Source organism: Akebia trifoliata, chromosome 2, assembly GCF_017979445.1.
Source record: "Akebia trifoliata isolate Shusen 1 chromosome 2, ASM1797944v1, whole genome shotgun sequence".
NCBI classification, from domain to species: domain Eukaryota; kingdom Viridiplantae; phylum Streptophyta; class Magnoliopsida; order Ranunculales; family Lardizabalaceae; genus Akebia; species Akebia trifoliata.
Window position 1 is genome coordinate 19,383,603 of NC_141376.1, and position 15,185 is coordinate 19,398,787.

The window sequence follows — 15,185 nt, forward strand, 5'->3', positions numbered from 1 at the left end:
CTGACCTTGAAGTTGACATATTTAGGTTTGAGATTTGGGAGTTTTGCGAACCAAGAGTACATAGTCAGGTTGGAACGAAGAAAAGTATAATTGCAACCGAAAGTACATTAATTTTTTGATGGGCAGGTTCATCTAGGTCAAGTGCATGGTATTATTAGTCACAAAATCTGAAGCAAGGGCTTTTAACCCTTGCACAGCCCATATCTATTTCAAACCGACACTATTAATCATTTCATTACTTACTGCAATAACATGTATATATTGAATTCTCAAAAAGACATCTCATCATAACATTTACTTTACTTGCATATGAAAACTACTAAAAAATACCCCCTCATTAATTTTATTATAAAAATATCCCCCTGTCGTAGTCGTGTGTAGTTTCTTTTTGTAAATTAATATGCATGTAATTTGAATAATTTCTTTGTTAATAGGTATTTTTTATAATTCCAATACATTTTGATATTGATAAGAGATATTTTTTTTAAAATTCGTGTTAATGTAGCAAGTATATATTTGCAATTTCAATAATTTCTTTGATGAAGTTAAGTAAAATAAAATTATTTCCATGTTTTATTTTAACAAGAAATTTTACTGCAACTATAAACCAACCACAAAAAAAAAAAAAAAAAAAAAAAAGATTTGCAAGAGTTTCCCAATGATTACCAAGCAACAATCCATTTTCATTGCAGAACATTTAAAATGTAAATCATTTGCAAATTCAAATGATTTGTAGAGTACCAAGCAGGGCCAAAGAGTTACAAGAGAAGTGGGCTTCCTTAAATCATTTACGTCTCATGAGGATTTCAACCCTCTGTCTAGTTCTCTATAAATTATGGCTGCCAATGGATCCAGTTGGTCTGGAACAAATCCTTAAGAATAGGATCAAACCCATGTCTGATTGTTTTTTTATTTTTTTATTTTCTCATCGGATGTAAATATTAGGATCCAAATCCTATTTAACAACAATTGGATCGTATCTGGACTCTGGATCAGGCTAGGTATGGCTCGGAGGCTGAGGGACCCAAGATGATGGATACCCTAATATACATAAACTTAATAAATTAAACAAAATAAATAATACAATATACTTTTGATACTCGATCAAGATCTTTAATTACTGGATTAGAATTGGATTGGATTTCAGGTCTGATCCACTCCATTGACAGCCATAACTAGAAATGTCATAGTTTTTGTACCCAACACAAACATGCCCTGAGAAGACATGCTCAAGGGTACGTAAAAGAGTAATCATATGTCATACCGCCAGACATAAACCGAGGGGCTGGAGAGTTTCTTCAGGGTGACTTTGCTAATGGGGCCAGCATTTGGTTTGGACTTTTAAAGGCTAATCCCAGATTGTAACATTGGCTTCTCAGAATCAGATTTCCAAAATCCAGACTCCAGAATATCGTTTTAGAATCTAAAACTAGAATTCCGTTTGGCTTACCCTATTCCTACTGTTCTGATGCAAAATATTATATATCCAAGTATAAAAAACATGACTTTTAACGCACAAACATGGGAAACAGAACCTGCTTCATTTCTAATTTCATCTAATTTCTGATACTAATTATGGAAGAAATCATTTTTATAATCTGAACGAAACAAGACATCAGATTCCCAATTCCACGTGAAGCAACTCAAACCTTTAACTAAAAGATGATGACTTTGATAGAGAAGCTAAAACACCAATTTAGTTTCCAATCAGAGATGTTAAAAGAGCCAAAACAGCAATCACAATCATGATGTTCAAGAAATAGTTTGATTGAAGAGGCTTATCTGGGCTGCCTCCAACAGCTTCATACTCTGCCCGGATCTTCTGCTTCATTGACTCTGAAAGCTCTCTCTGCAATTCAAATATGCAACGTTCATTGGATTTTATTCCTTTCTCCTTCAATTTTGACTTTGTAAGTTAAGTATGAGTTCAGTGATTGGAAATAGCTTCATCTTGTATTATTAAAAGATGGCACAACAAAACAGGATTCTTGTTTCTTAAGCCTGCAATAAACCATGGAAAATAATGAAAAAACAACCATTATGACCCTTATAAATTCCCTTCGAAAGTTTTCCCGGGATGGAAAATGTGAGACACTCTTTGCACAATTAATAAAGAAAACAATAGGGGATGTAAGTTTTCTATCCTTACAACCTTTCCAGAGGAGTACTTGGATGCCACAAATTTCTCTGGTGCAGTGCCGGTTGGTCCATCATCTAATGAGAAACCCTGATCAAATAGTTTCACAAAACTTAAGTTAATTGGATTCAGTTTTAAAAAAAAAAGCTAAAATATCAAAAGGGAAGCACAGAGAAATGTGAATAGAGAGGAAATTTAAACTAATTGAGATAAAGTTACGGTATTGGGAAACAAATGGTATTTTTTAATTTTTTATACATTAAGCTTTATTCCCAGCCATTAGATCTTGTTATGTTAATTGGATGGCTGAGATTAGATTAGGATTTTGAGTCTTATATAAATAGTTGAAAAGACACTATTTCACATTTTTATTATTATGAGACATTGAATATAATTTATAGGTTTTTCCAGAGATTAGATGCATGGTGTGAAGTCATGGCTCTTCTTGTGTGATTCCAAGGTAGTACTACTCTTCCTTGTGTGCTTTCAAGGTAATTATGATCTATCTTCATCTTCTCAAAAAAAAAAAAAAAATTATATATTATTTTGTCAATATAACTTTCTGTCCAAAAATTTACAGCCACAATTTTCTTGGCTAAACCCCTTCTAAACCCTAATTCCATCATCAAGAAACCCTAACCCACCTTCTCACATTCCTACCCCATCAAATAAAATATCATACCAACCCTTTAACCTTATTACCACATATCTCTAATTGCAAAACTTTGCATTTAACATTTTAACATATAACCAATTGGGATTTTTGAAACCTCCATAATAGTCAATAAAACCCTTTGAGCCTAAAACATTTTCTTGAAACACTTGATTGGGCTTAAGAAAACCTTCACAGGTATTTAGATTGAAACCTGACGTTAGTTTCAAAATTCGATCTACCATACGACCCCTCACTTCAATATTTGGGAGGAGCTCTATAGACTAGTAACTTAGACTAAGAATTATTTTTAATTTTTTTCTTTAGTAATCTCTGGTAGAATTAATTTGTTTTATGGATTTTATTGTTCTTTTTTAGATAACTGTAAAAATTTTACAAACGAGCAAGAAAACAACAAAAATCAGAAAAAGAAAAAGAAAAGAAACGAAAACAGAAAAAACAGTCCACTCTCATAGAATTAAGCGCAACAAAGTGCTTCCCACTTGAACACAAAATCTTTATATATAAAAAAAAAAACCCCTTCTAAGTCTTTGCACAGCTTGCTGCAAAGATAAAGAGTTCCCAAAATGTCCAGGATCATGAGGAGACTTTTCCTCTCCCTGGAACACTCTAATGTTCCTTTCTTTCCAAATCCTCCAACACACCGCGAAGGAAAGGGTATTCTTTTGGAGAAAACATTATGAGTCCACCCCAAGAAAAAGGAAAAGACCGTATTAGGGAATACCCAACCCAACTAAAACACGGATAGAAAGTAAGGTCAGATACAGGAAGAGAATGGACAATGCAAAAAATAATGATTCCCAGACTCGCCATTTCCCTTACAAAGGGAACAAAATTTGAAGTGACAAAGCCACGCTTTATCAAGTTATCCAAGGTTAGGATTTTTTCAAGGCAAGCCGAGTAGATAAAGAAAGCAACTTTGGAAGGGGTAAGAGGGGACAAATAGCATACTTTAAGAAAACTAGATCGGAAGGAGGCAAAAGAGATTTGTAGAAGAAACAGACAGAGAATCTTTTCTCCTTACTCCACGAACTTCGGGTGCTTGAGCTACATGTTTTCAAATTGAAAATGGGTTGCCCGGTAAAAGTTCTAGATATTGACATTTATATTGGTGATGAGAATCTTTCCCTCATTAGGTTGAAATTAAAACATGAATTGATCACATAGCTCTAGTTGCACTGGATTATTCAACCAAATGCATGACCCTCCTTATCAATAGAAGACCCAAAAAACAACTTTGGTTCACAAACTTTCCAAGATCCTTCATGTTCCTTAATATCTTGCCACCTCTGTTTGTTGGGGACATCAAAGCTTGAAGAGTAGATGTTCCTTTTTTAGGTTTTTATTTTTCTAATTTATTTCCAGCCACCGACCTTATTATTAGAATATTACAACTATGGATTCATTCATAATTAGGGGCATTATGGGGCATATGAATAATTCCTATTAGTTGTAGGGGGTACTAATGTTTTAATTTTTAGGATTTCTTTTGGCTTGTACATAAAGAACAAATCCTTGTTTGATTTGGTTTCTATTTTAGTAGCCTAATCTTGACAGGACTAGGATTAGGTTCTTTAGTTTTATTAGAATTCTTAGATGAATTTTCTTTATATATAGATTGTATTAGGATTTATTTTATAAAGTTTCTGTTTTTTCTTGTTTGGATGTTCTTGCATTTAACTTAGTGATGCCAAAGAAATCATTGGGGTGATTCCAAGGTAAATTTATCAGCTTTTTCTCTTTAATCTCCTTTTTATATCTATACCCTTCTTCAATCCACCTTTTCTATAAAAAAAAAATGTTTGTTTGTGAGAAATCAAGAACTCATTAAGAACCATCAAATCCTTCGTAAACCATGAACACCTATACCACTTAACTCTTCCTCAAATCTACCCTATAATCTATTACCTGACCCTATTCCCTACCCCTAAACCAAATTACAACACTCTATTGAAAAATATGATAATTGCAACCCAATCTCTTTTGGGTTTACCGTAAACTTTTAAGTTAACTACATTCTATCCCAAATCCTTAACCCAAACCAGATTCCCTACCCCCCTTATGTCATCATTTTCCCTCTCTGTAATGCATCATCATTCATTCTAAAACGAAATTTAATTACTTAAAACACCCCCCAAACACCACAGAGTATTCCAAAGCTTATCCACATCATCTAACTTTATCCAAAATTGGAATCTATATCTCAAATCTATGGTCCCATAGACCCCATTAAAGCAAGAGAGTTTCTATCTATTACAACTGCAAAGAATGGACACCAAGAACATTCCCAACAATGTATCCTCCGCCCTAATCAAATTTTTATTCCATATAGCCACTACGCCTCTTGTTGAGCTATAATTGTAATTACCAACAAATGTTCTTCATCCCTCATTGATTGCAGTACCGCCTTTTCTCCTTATTACCCAAACCTCTATAATTTCAAGATAAAATATTCAGCTTTATTAAGACACTAAGCTTCTCATCCCTCTCCGCCAACCTCCCTTATATAAATCTTTGCTCCAACTAAAGTTATCCTTCAAACGCCCAGCTTATCTCTTAGTATAGATTTAACTAGTATCTTATCCCTCAAAGAGTCCCTTCTACAGTTCCATTGCATATATTTTAGTTTTATCCTACTCATCTTAAAACTCTTAGGTAACAAGGTATCCCACCATAGTTTAGTTTTAAAGTTGCCCCTTCTTTAGTTCCATCAAACAATATTAAATCATTTTAGAGTTACAACACCTAGGACTTCACACCAAGTAGCCATCCACAACTAATGAGAAAAGGTATGGATTTAAGGCTGATTCCTAATGCTTTCCCATGGTTTTTCCATAAATTTTCGTGACCTTAAATATTTCCTCATTGATGAATGTTTCCATAATCAACCAAAGCCAAGTGGCAGCCTTAGGAGGCAAAGAGAGGTAGGAGTGTGGACACGTGGGGGCCAGTCGGGTAGTGTTTTGGTAGCCCCTCAAGTACGGATACCTAAACCTTCACGGCATTCGAACAATATTCAACCCTCTGATACAATCTTATCAAGTATTGATGACAGCCTATTCTTAGGCCATAGGCCTAATTCCATCCGTAATAGATTGAGTGGACCACGTAGCAAGGTTGAGGCCTACAGAACTGGTAAGAAGCCTGCACGGCATTTTAAGAGAAGGGTCCATATCTTCAAGGCCCATGGAGGCCCTAAAACTCGTTGGCAAGGTGCAGCCTGTGGGAGAATACTAGGTAATAGATCAATATTAACCCATAAGAGTCCAAGGTCCAAGACTAACGGTCTGAGGCCTGGGTTAGGAGAAACATGGCACGAGTTTCTATTAAGAGTAGGGCCATTGGGCTTGGGCCCAATCCAGTTCATAAAGACAAAACTAAGAAAAGTCTAGGCCCACGACTCAGATTCTTGGGCTGGCCTAGGATGAGAGATTAATAGGATCATCGCGTTCAAGCCCAGATCTAAAAGAACAGAGAGGGTTGGGAGTTTCAAAAAGCCTTTTTACTTCTCCGATTCACTTCAAGTATCAGAGGCTGTCTTATGCAACTCCAGTTTTACTTGAAGAAGCTAATGGTGACATTGTCATATCAGAGAAGATTTTCGTCCAGTCGAGAATGGGAGGGCTGATCCCAATTAAATTAGTGATGGCTTGTTACATTAAGGGCAAAAGGCTTTCTCCTTCTCTTAGCCAACCACTAGGTAAGTTCGCTTATGGTTTGTCTTCCACGAGGTTCTCTTCTCCATCTTTGGACCTAGGTCAGTTATTTCAGCCTTCGAACATCTTTCTGTCAGTTTCTTTGACAAATTCTCCGCGACACTTGTCAATTCATTTTTTTTTCCGTTGCTTTTTGGCCAGTTTTTTAGAACTTCTTGCCTACTCCGATCTGCTGTTGGTGAATTGTGTAACAGGGAGGATCGTTCTTTCAGTGGGAGTCCACCTCATAGCCGCTAGGTCGTGCTAAATCAGTTAGAGCCCGACCAGGTTGAGTTGGTTGGGACTGAAGAAGCCGAGTTCCTACATCAAGAGGAATCTGTCCCATGGGAGGTTGGTTCAGTTTCCAATAAGTTTCAGGAAGGTAGCTTTCGGAGTAGTGAAACAGGGTCAAAAGCCATACCAACCACCTCTGCTCCCTTAGTCGATTTGTTAGAGCAAGTAGAACCTTCAGATGAGGATTGTAGGGTGGCACTAGAAAAGGAAATGTTGGATTGGCTAATGGAAAGTATACCAAATCTTGCGGTATCAATGGGAGTTTTTCCGACTGATAGGCAGAGATCCCCAACTCTAATCATAAGGGTGACAGTGGGGGATAGTGGGAAGTTGAGTGTACCAATCAAGTTAAATAAATTGTTAAAGAGTGGTCTAAGTCAGGCGGCTTTGGAAAAGGAACATGGTGAATCTTTATGTGATGGTACTATGCAGGGTTCGAGTGTTGGGTCCCCAGATTTAAACAACTATTCTGTTAAGAGAAGATCGAGGCTAGAGAAGGAGGCAGACGGTCTAGTTAGAAGTATAAGCAATCCTGCACTTAGGATTGATGGATAAAGGAGAAAGACAAGGATAGGGCCAAGTTCAATATTATTAAGCTACTCACCTGGAATGTCAGAGATTTGGGGGATAAAAGGAAAAGGGCAATTGTTAAATCAGTGATCAGATCCTGCAATGTTAGTGTGATGGCTCTTTTGGAATCAAATTGGGTGAGTGTGATGAGTCAACCATTAAGGAGTTGTGGGGTGGTAATGGCAATCCTCAATTGGTTCGTATGAGGGTATTATTATGTTGTGGAACAAGGACAAGGTTCAGGTGGAGGATGTTTTGATTGGCACTTTCTCGATTTATGTGTTGTGTAAGGATGTAGAAGACGATTTCACTTGGGTTTTTTCAGGAGTTTATGACCCGAGCAAAGAATGCGAGAGATAGCAGTTCTATGATGAGTTGAGGGATGTGGCAGGGTACTGGAGTAAGCTGTGGTGTATTGGGGGAGATTTTAACATGGTCAGAATTAGAGGTGAGAGATGGGTTGTAACCGCATCTCAAAAAGTATGGGGACGTTGGGTGTTTCATTAACCAGTTCACATTAAAAGACCCACACTTGGAAGGTCGTTCTTTCACCTGGTCAAATAACCAGGTAGCGGCCAAGATGTATCGTCTGGATAGATTCCTTGTGTTAGGTGATTGGGAGGAGCAATATTCTGGCATGTCTCATTTTGCACTCCCAAATCCGGCTTCAGATCACTGCCCATATGGAGGTCATATGGGCTAAGGTTTGTGGGGAATAGAAGAATATGGTTGCTGTTATTTTTCTGAGGATGAAAAGGGACAAGTATGTCTCTTGAAAATAGCATATTGGCAGATAGCATGTTTTGGGGTATGCGACTGTAGCATATGCGATTTTCACTTTGAAAATAGCATATGTGAATATGCAACTGCATTTGACAACACTCTTCCATACTTCACTAATTTTCTTTCTTCATACTCACAAGGTACTCTCTTCCCCACCCAAGGGTCTGACCTAACCTAAACATAGATGAGATTGGAAGTGTGAATCCCAAGAACTAAATTGAACACCTTTAGAAAAATCAACAAAGAATTTTGTCTTATGGCATCTCTGAAGCAAATGGTTCAAGTATGTAGATTTGTTGTTCCCGATATCAATAGAGCACTAAATTATTGGCCATTAACCACCAGGAATTTTGGTTAAAGCAAATCTAACACTTGGATTATATATACACAAGTAGCATTATCATCCATGCCTCATAACATACACAACCCCAATTAAAATTAACAAAAATACTAATCTAACTACATTTTGTAACCTTAGAAATAACATCTGCAAGTAGGAATGTCAATTGATCAGGTCAGACCCGAAATCCGATCCGATTACTTCGGGTCTGGATTGATGTTTGGATTTCGATAAGGTTTTGATCCAATATCTTATTGGATTGGATCTGGATTGACCTTATCCCGATCCGATAAGGACCCGATTATGTTAGAAAGTACATAAATTATAGTATATATTGCCTATAAAAAAAAAACTATATTATCTATTTGGTGAGATACATAAAATTTACTTAGATTTCACATATAAAATCGGGTTTGGCCCGATCCAATTGTTAATGGATCGGATCTGAATCTTAATATTGAGATCTGTTTAAAACCCGGTCCGATAAGGATCCAAAACAATAATTATTGGGTCAGTCCGGGATCCGATCCTTATTGGATAGGGGTACCAAATCAACCCCAATCTGATCTGGACCGAATCCATTGACAGCCCTATCAGCAAGTGTGCATGGGTAACAAACCTCCGGAGGGTCAAACTTGGCTCCCTGATTGCTCAATTTTGCATGGGCTTCAACATAGTCCTTGAAAAATGCATCCTGATCTGCTGCATATTTCTCAGCGTATTCCTGCAAAGAATGACATATTTCATAGAAAACAATGTTACAGTTAGTACCAGTTTGACCCAACTACTCCAGGCAACTTGGAACCTCATTCTCTTAACCTTGAACGATGGATCATCAAATAAAACAGCATCAGTTGGCAAAACCAGCAGATCTTCATCCTTTCTCTCCTTTATGTCCTGAATGCAAGAATGATGCATACTAGTCAGAAAATAAGAATGATGCATATATGACTTCATAACGAGGGCAATGTGCTTTCATACTTTGAAATAGGAATTATCAAACTTCAACCATTGAACGGTCCATGAGTGTCCTCCTGGTGCTCCTGGTCCTTCTTTCTGCATGCAACAAATAATATTATTAGTGATCCATAACTTATATATATATATATATATATATATATAATATATATATATATAGAGAGAGAGAGAGAGAGAGAGAGAGAGAGAGAGAGATATGGGTTGGGATCCATTGACTCATCTTGACTCATGGAAAAAAACACATGATCCCAACAGTGAAAACATGAAATCCAATGGTTGAGATTTATTCTTGAAATAAGTATCCTCCAGATTTGTGTAATCTGGATACGTATAAATCCCAACCGTATATTTTAAACCATGGTTATAGCTTCACATAGACTCGATGTACATTTACATACCGTATATTTTGTTTCTGGCTTGCCCCAACCACTGCGTTCTGGTCTAGACCTCCCCAATGTGTGTGCACCAGATAATGCAACTATTTCCTTCAAACCAAACAGCACATGTTTAGTTGCAAGGAGACAATTGACATAAGCGACGAAATCCATCCAAGAACCAAGTATAGATTATGTAAACCTAACCTTATCGCTTAAACCCATTCTATAGAAGACATCACGTAGATGACCAGCAGGTGTAGGGGGTCCAGCATCTAAACATGAAACAATTAGAAATTAGTTACCAAAAGTTAAAAAGTGCATAAAATTGCAATTGTAGAGGAATAAAGTGAACTCTGGATTGATAAGGATAATCAGGTTGCATTGAATCAGCCGAATCCCAACATAAACAAACTGAATGTATGAATTCATTAGTTGTTTCCAGGTTATTTTACCGAACCGAAAATAATAAGTCATGGTTTTCCTCAAGTGAATAAGTCAACTTTAACAATTTTTACAACGGAAGCTAATTAATAGTGTTTAACTCGTTTGTGAATCCCACCATAAAAATTTGTGAATGCGCAGTTTCTGGAATCCAGCTCTGTCTCAACATGCTATACTCCAAAGAATAGAGTCAATATTTCCTGAACACATTTAGTTAATACCTGTCTCGTTATCAAGATGCTCATTTTGTTGAGTCCACACATTGATACTTGACTATATATAAGCAACTCCGTTTTTACAACCCCCCAACCCCACTGGATCCCCACTACCAATAAGGAAACCCGACAGGCTTCGGAAGGGATTTTCTGAGTATTCCAATGATACATGTCCCAATCATATATATATATATATATATACACACATAAGTATAAATTTATTGCAGAAAAAAATAGAAGCATGTACAAGGTAGTCGAGGTGACCAACCTTAAAGAAAAGAAAAAAACACAAAGACTATCTAGAGCACAACGACTCCCACCTCAAAACAAAATCTTCAAAAAATACACCTTTGAACTCAACAAAAAATTTGCACCAATAGAACAAAAACCCGAGGATCGACAATTTGATATCCTGACCCAACCACTGCTTGAAAGCATGTCTTATTCCTTTCCAACAACAATCCCTAGCAAAAAAGCAAATGGAAGTAGAGTAGAACATACAAACCTAGAGTTTATGTTAAAAAATTGATTCTAGGGTGAAATCTCAAGAACTAGGAGTAATAAAGAATCTCTATGACAAGCAAAAGAGACAAGAAACTTCAATCTAGGTTTGAAATTGATGGAAATCTATCGCAAAAACTAAAATTAAGTACCAATATCAAGCTCTTATGCTTAAAAGCTTTTCCCAGGTGCAAGCATGAATTTCCATGAAAGAAATCATAAAACCTTCCGTTGTAACATGTGTGTCTTGAATATTCAGCATAGGAGTTAAGTCAAGGGACCTGGGAACATAACCATAAACCACAAAAAAAGGATGGTAACCCGTGCTATGATTAACCAGGCGGTTGAAGGCAAACTCAATTTTAACAAGTAAAGAGTTCAAAGACTTAGTGTGATCAAGTTTGAAAGCATTTTCCCACCTGTTTGCACGATAAAGGTCATTGTAGTGGCACTGAAATTTTTTCCTTTTCGATGCATTGTCATACTCTTGAAAAGCATGAACTCCTCATGGTAATTGTTACCCACATGGTAGATTGGGGGGGAGGGGGGGGGATAATTTGTTGGCTAACTTTGATGAATCGAAAGGGTTATATGAAAATTGATGATGGTTTCGAGGCTGGTTTTGGTATTTCAGAAAGGTATAATGTTAAGGAAGTCCGTGAACAACTTGGTTTGAAGGTAGTGGAACAAAGGGATTTTGTTGGGGAGAGAGGGTTAGTGGCGGGGAATTTCAGTTTGTAGCTATGGAGAGTTTGGAGAGAATTTTTAGTAACGGAAACAAGTTGGGAATGGGAAGAGATACCTTCACCAGCAAATTGAGAAAAAGAATACAGACGTGTAGAGTAGGCGTGCAACTTGGTCTAGATCAAACCGAAAACCGAGAGCTTTGGATTGGTTTGATTCGATTTATAATGAACTTCGGTTCAGTTTTAGGTTAACAAAATAGATAACCGACCAATTTGGTTTGGTTCTCAGTTCATGCCTTGTTTAGAACCGAACCGAACTAAACCAAGAACCGAATCCTTATATTAATAAATATTATTAATCTATTTAATAGATTATACCCATTTTTTATGGATAAATGGATTTTTTTTTACGGATAGATTAATGACATTTTTCTTGAATGGATGGACTAATGACTTTCTTTATTTGATAAAAAAACTACTGACTCTTTTTTAATGGATACATTAACAATTTTTTTATTGATGGATAGATTAATGACTCATTATATGAGATTTCATATTCATATTTATTTATTTTTATTAAAAATATGTTGATTCAATTAGATTTTAAAGATGAATGAAGATGAATGCACGCGGTCTTGGTACACAGTTGACGTGGCAAGGGCAAATATCAACACATTTTTTCTTGCATATCCCGATGAAAAATGATCTATGGTTTTGTGCCCTTGGCACGTCAGCCGCGTACCAAGACTGCGTGCATTCATCAGGACTCTTTTAAGATATTGACAACCCATAGAACTGAATTGAACCAAACCGACCTTTATCCGATTCGGGTTGGTTTGGTTCTATGGCAATTTGGTTCGATTCCGGCACTAAATCGAACCAAATCACACCCCTAGTGTAGAGAGTAGTAAAACATCTTCTTCAACTTGGCAAAACCTCTGTAGTGGTTGTTCTAATTCGGCCTTGACCTAGGATTGAATTTCACTCCAAAGTGATTTGAGTCTCACTTCAAGAGCTTGTTTCTTCTATCGAGGTTCCTCTATCTTTTTATCATGTTTTGCCAACTCTTTATCGTATTTGGCTTGAATTATCTTTAAATCTACCTCTAATCTCTCATCAATTAATTGATAAACATTATGAAACCAATAAGTAACTTCCTCAAGTACGCGCTAAATATGTTCTTGTGCGTATCCCTTCAAAAGATCGTGGCTCCTTGTACCCATCGGCATGATGAAGAACAAAAGAGTATGGCTCTGACACTAACTGATATAGGATAGAACACACAAACATAGAGTTTATGTTAAAAATCTGGTTCTGGGGTGAAATCCCAAGAACTAGGAGTAATGAAGAATCTTTACGTCAAACAAAGCAGACTAAAAACTTCAATATAGGTTTGAGATTGATGGAAATCAATCACAAACACTAAAATTAAGAAACAATATCGAGCACTTACGCTCAAAAAACAAAGAAAGGGAAGATAAGTCTCTTCTTTTTTTCTTTTATTAATCAATCTTAAAAAAAAAACTAACTATTGAATTTGTTTATTGGAGCTCTTTATATAGATAACTCCTTCATAATAACTTAGAAATCTTCTAAAATACTTAAAAATAACTTCTTAATCTATCTATAACATATTACTAACTTTCTAATCCTATTAGAACTCAATTTGGACACCTAAAAAGACTTCTAATTATAATTTAAAGAGTAAAAACGAATTTTAGAAAAGAATATAAACAAAAAACAAATTAGAAACTTCTTAAAGTTAAAATAGAAACTGACTAGGAAAAGAAATTTTCTAAAATTGAAATAGAAAATAACTAGGACTACTTAAATAATTAAAAAAAAATAGAAACTCAATAAAATAATCTTAAAAGAAGTTGGACTAGGTCTTGAGGACTGGTCAAAGATTGGATCGAGTTGACTCAGTCAAATTGATTTGACTTGGTCAATGTTAATGATTTATTTCTTCGACGCATCTTAACTTGATCATAGGCATTGAGATAAGTGTCAGCAAACCTATCTACATCAAATCGCCTTAGCCAAAATAGGTCAAAGAGAATCTTTAGGCTTCAAAAATCACACAAACAATAGCAAACAACATTTCACTGCATGGAAAATACACTCGCAACACCAAACCACTAAATCCTTCAAAGGCTTAATCACATTGAGGGTATAGATCAAAAAAATATATTTTTTCAAAATCAAGAGGAAACGTGGAAGACAATGGTGAAAAAGAAGAGGAAAAATCAAATCATTATTACACAATATGGTTTGATACCATGTAGAAGATGGAACAATGAAGAAAAAGTAGGAGTCAAAGTAACTCCAACCCTAAACACCAGCTCATATATATATATATATGAAAATGTTAATGTCCAAGACCTCATGGGGACGTTAGCATTCTCCAACACTTTCACTTTCTAAAAATACCCCTACCTATTTTGTTTTTTCGTGAAAAAAACAAGGGTATCTTGGTCTTTTATATAATAAATGCATTTATTATGCCTTTAATAAATACATTTATTATATTGACATTAATTGCCAAAGCATTATTTGCAAACAAAGAATTTAAATGTAAACACTTACATGCCATTAACATTTATTATATAAAGGATGAAGGTTTTTAGAAGAAGAAGAATTCTTTCTAATTATTTCAAGAGGAACGTTACAAAATAAATAGTAAAGAAATTACTAAAACAATATAAATCAAATCAGCAATTCTCTAGGCTAGAAAACATAAATTACTAAAATCTGAAATAGTAAGTTCAGATTTTATTTGCAAGAATAGAATTTCCTAATTTATTCCCTAGAAATCTGACACCCCCCCTCAAGTTGGAGCGCAGATATCTATCATGCACAACTTGCTCACAAAAAGCTCAAAACTAGGTCTGAAAAGTCCTTTGGTAAAGATATCAACTATTTGTTGAGTGGTTGGAACAAAAGGCATGCAAACAGTTCCACTATCAATCTTCTCTTTTATGAAGTGTCTGTCAATCTCTACATGCTTCGTGCGGTCATGTTGGACTGGATTTTGAGCAATACTTATGGTAGCTTTATTGTCATAATACAACTTCATTGGCATGTTCACTGGCATTCGCAGCTCTTCAAGGATTCTCTTCAACCATAGGATCTCACAAACTCCATTAGCCATAGCACTATATTCTACCTCAGCACTGCTCCTTGCAACCACATTATGTTTCTTGCTTCGCCATGTGACCATATTTCCCCAGGCATAAGTGCAGTATCCTAACGTGGATCTCCTGTCCATAACTGAGCCTGCCCAATCTGCATCAGTGTATGCCTCTATATTTTGCTGTGTGGTCTTTTGGAAAAGTAAACCCTTGCCTGGTGTACTTTTCAAGTATCTGAGAATCCGATAAACTGCTTCAAGATGTTTCTCGTAGAGTGAGTGCATAAACTGGCTTACCAAACTCACAGCAAAAGCAATATCGGGTCGTGTATGTGATAAATAAATAAATTTTCCCACCAATTTTT

At 36.0% G+C, this 15,185-nt stretch overlaps 1 protein-coding gene across 2 annotated transcripts in view; it reads right to left on the reverse strand.

Annotated features, from left to right (window-relative positions):
- Window positions 1-1,573: 1,573 nt before the first annotated feature.
- The window catches only part of LOC147409872 (putative L-ascorbate peroxidase 6, chloroplastic/mitochondrial), a 20,466-nt gene continuing 6,854 nt past the window's right edge, over window positions 1,574-15,185 (reverse strand). Inside the window, exons 6-12 of one of the 2 annotated variants that reach the window (XM_086431959.1) lie at window positions 10,052-10,119; window positions 9,869-9,955; window positions 9,474-9,548; window positions 9,312-9,389; window positions 9,112-9,216; window positions 2,153-2,227; window positions 1,574-1,849 (exon numbers count right to left, since the gene is read on the reverse strand). In XM_086431959.1, the coding sequence (XP_086288085.1) occupies window positions 1,697-1,849; window positions 2,153-2,227; window positions 9,112-9,216; window positions 9,312-9,389; window positions 9,474-9,548; window positions 9,869-9,955; window positions 10,052-10,119 (641 nt within the window). In that variant the 3' untranslated portion in view covers window positions 1,574-1,696. Of the gene's footprint in view, window positions 2,002-2,152; window positions 2,228-9,111; window positions 9,217-9,311; window positions 9,390-9,473; window positions 9,549-9,868; window positions 9,956-10,051; window positions 10,120-15,185 lie in introns of both variants that reach the window. The other variant, XM_086431960.1, reaches the window with a different exon arrangement.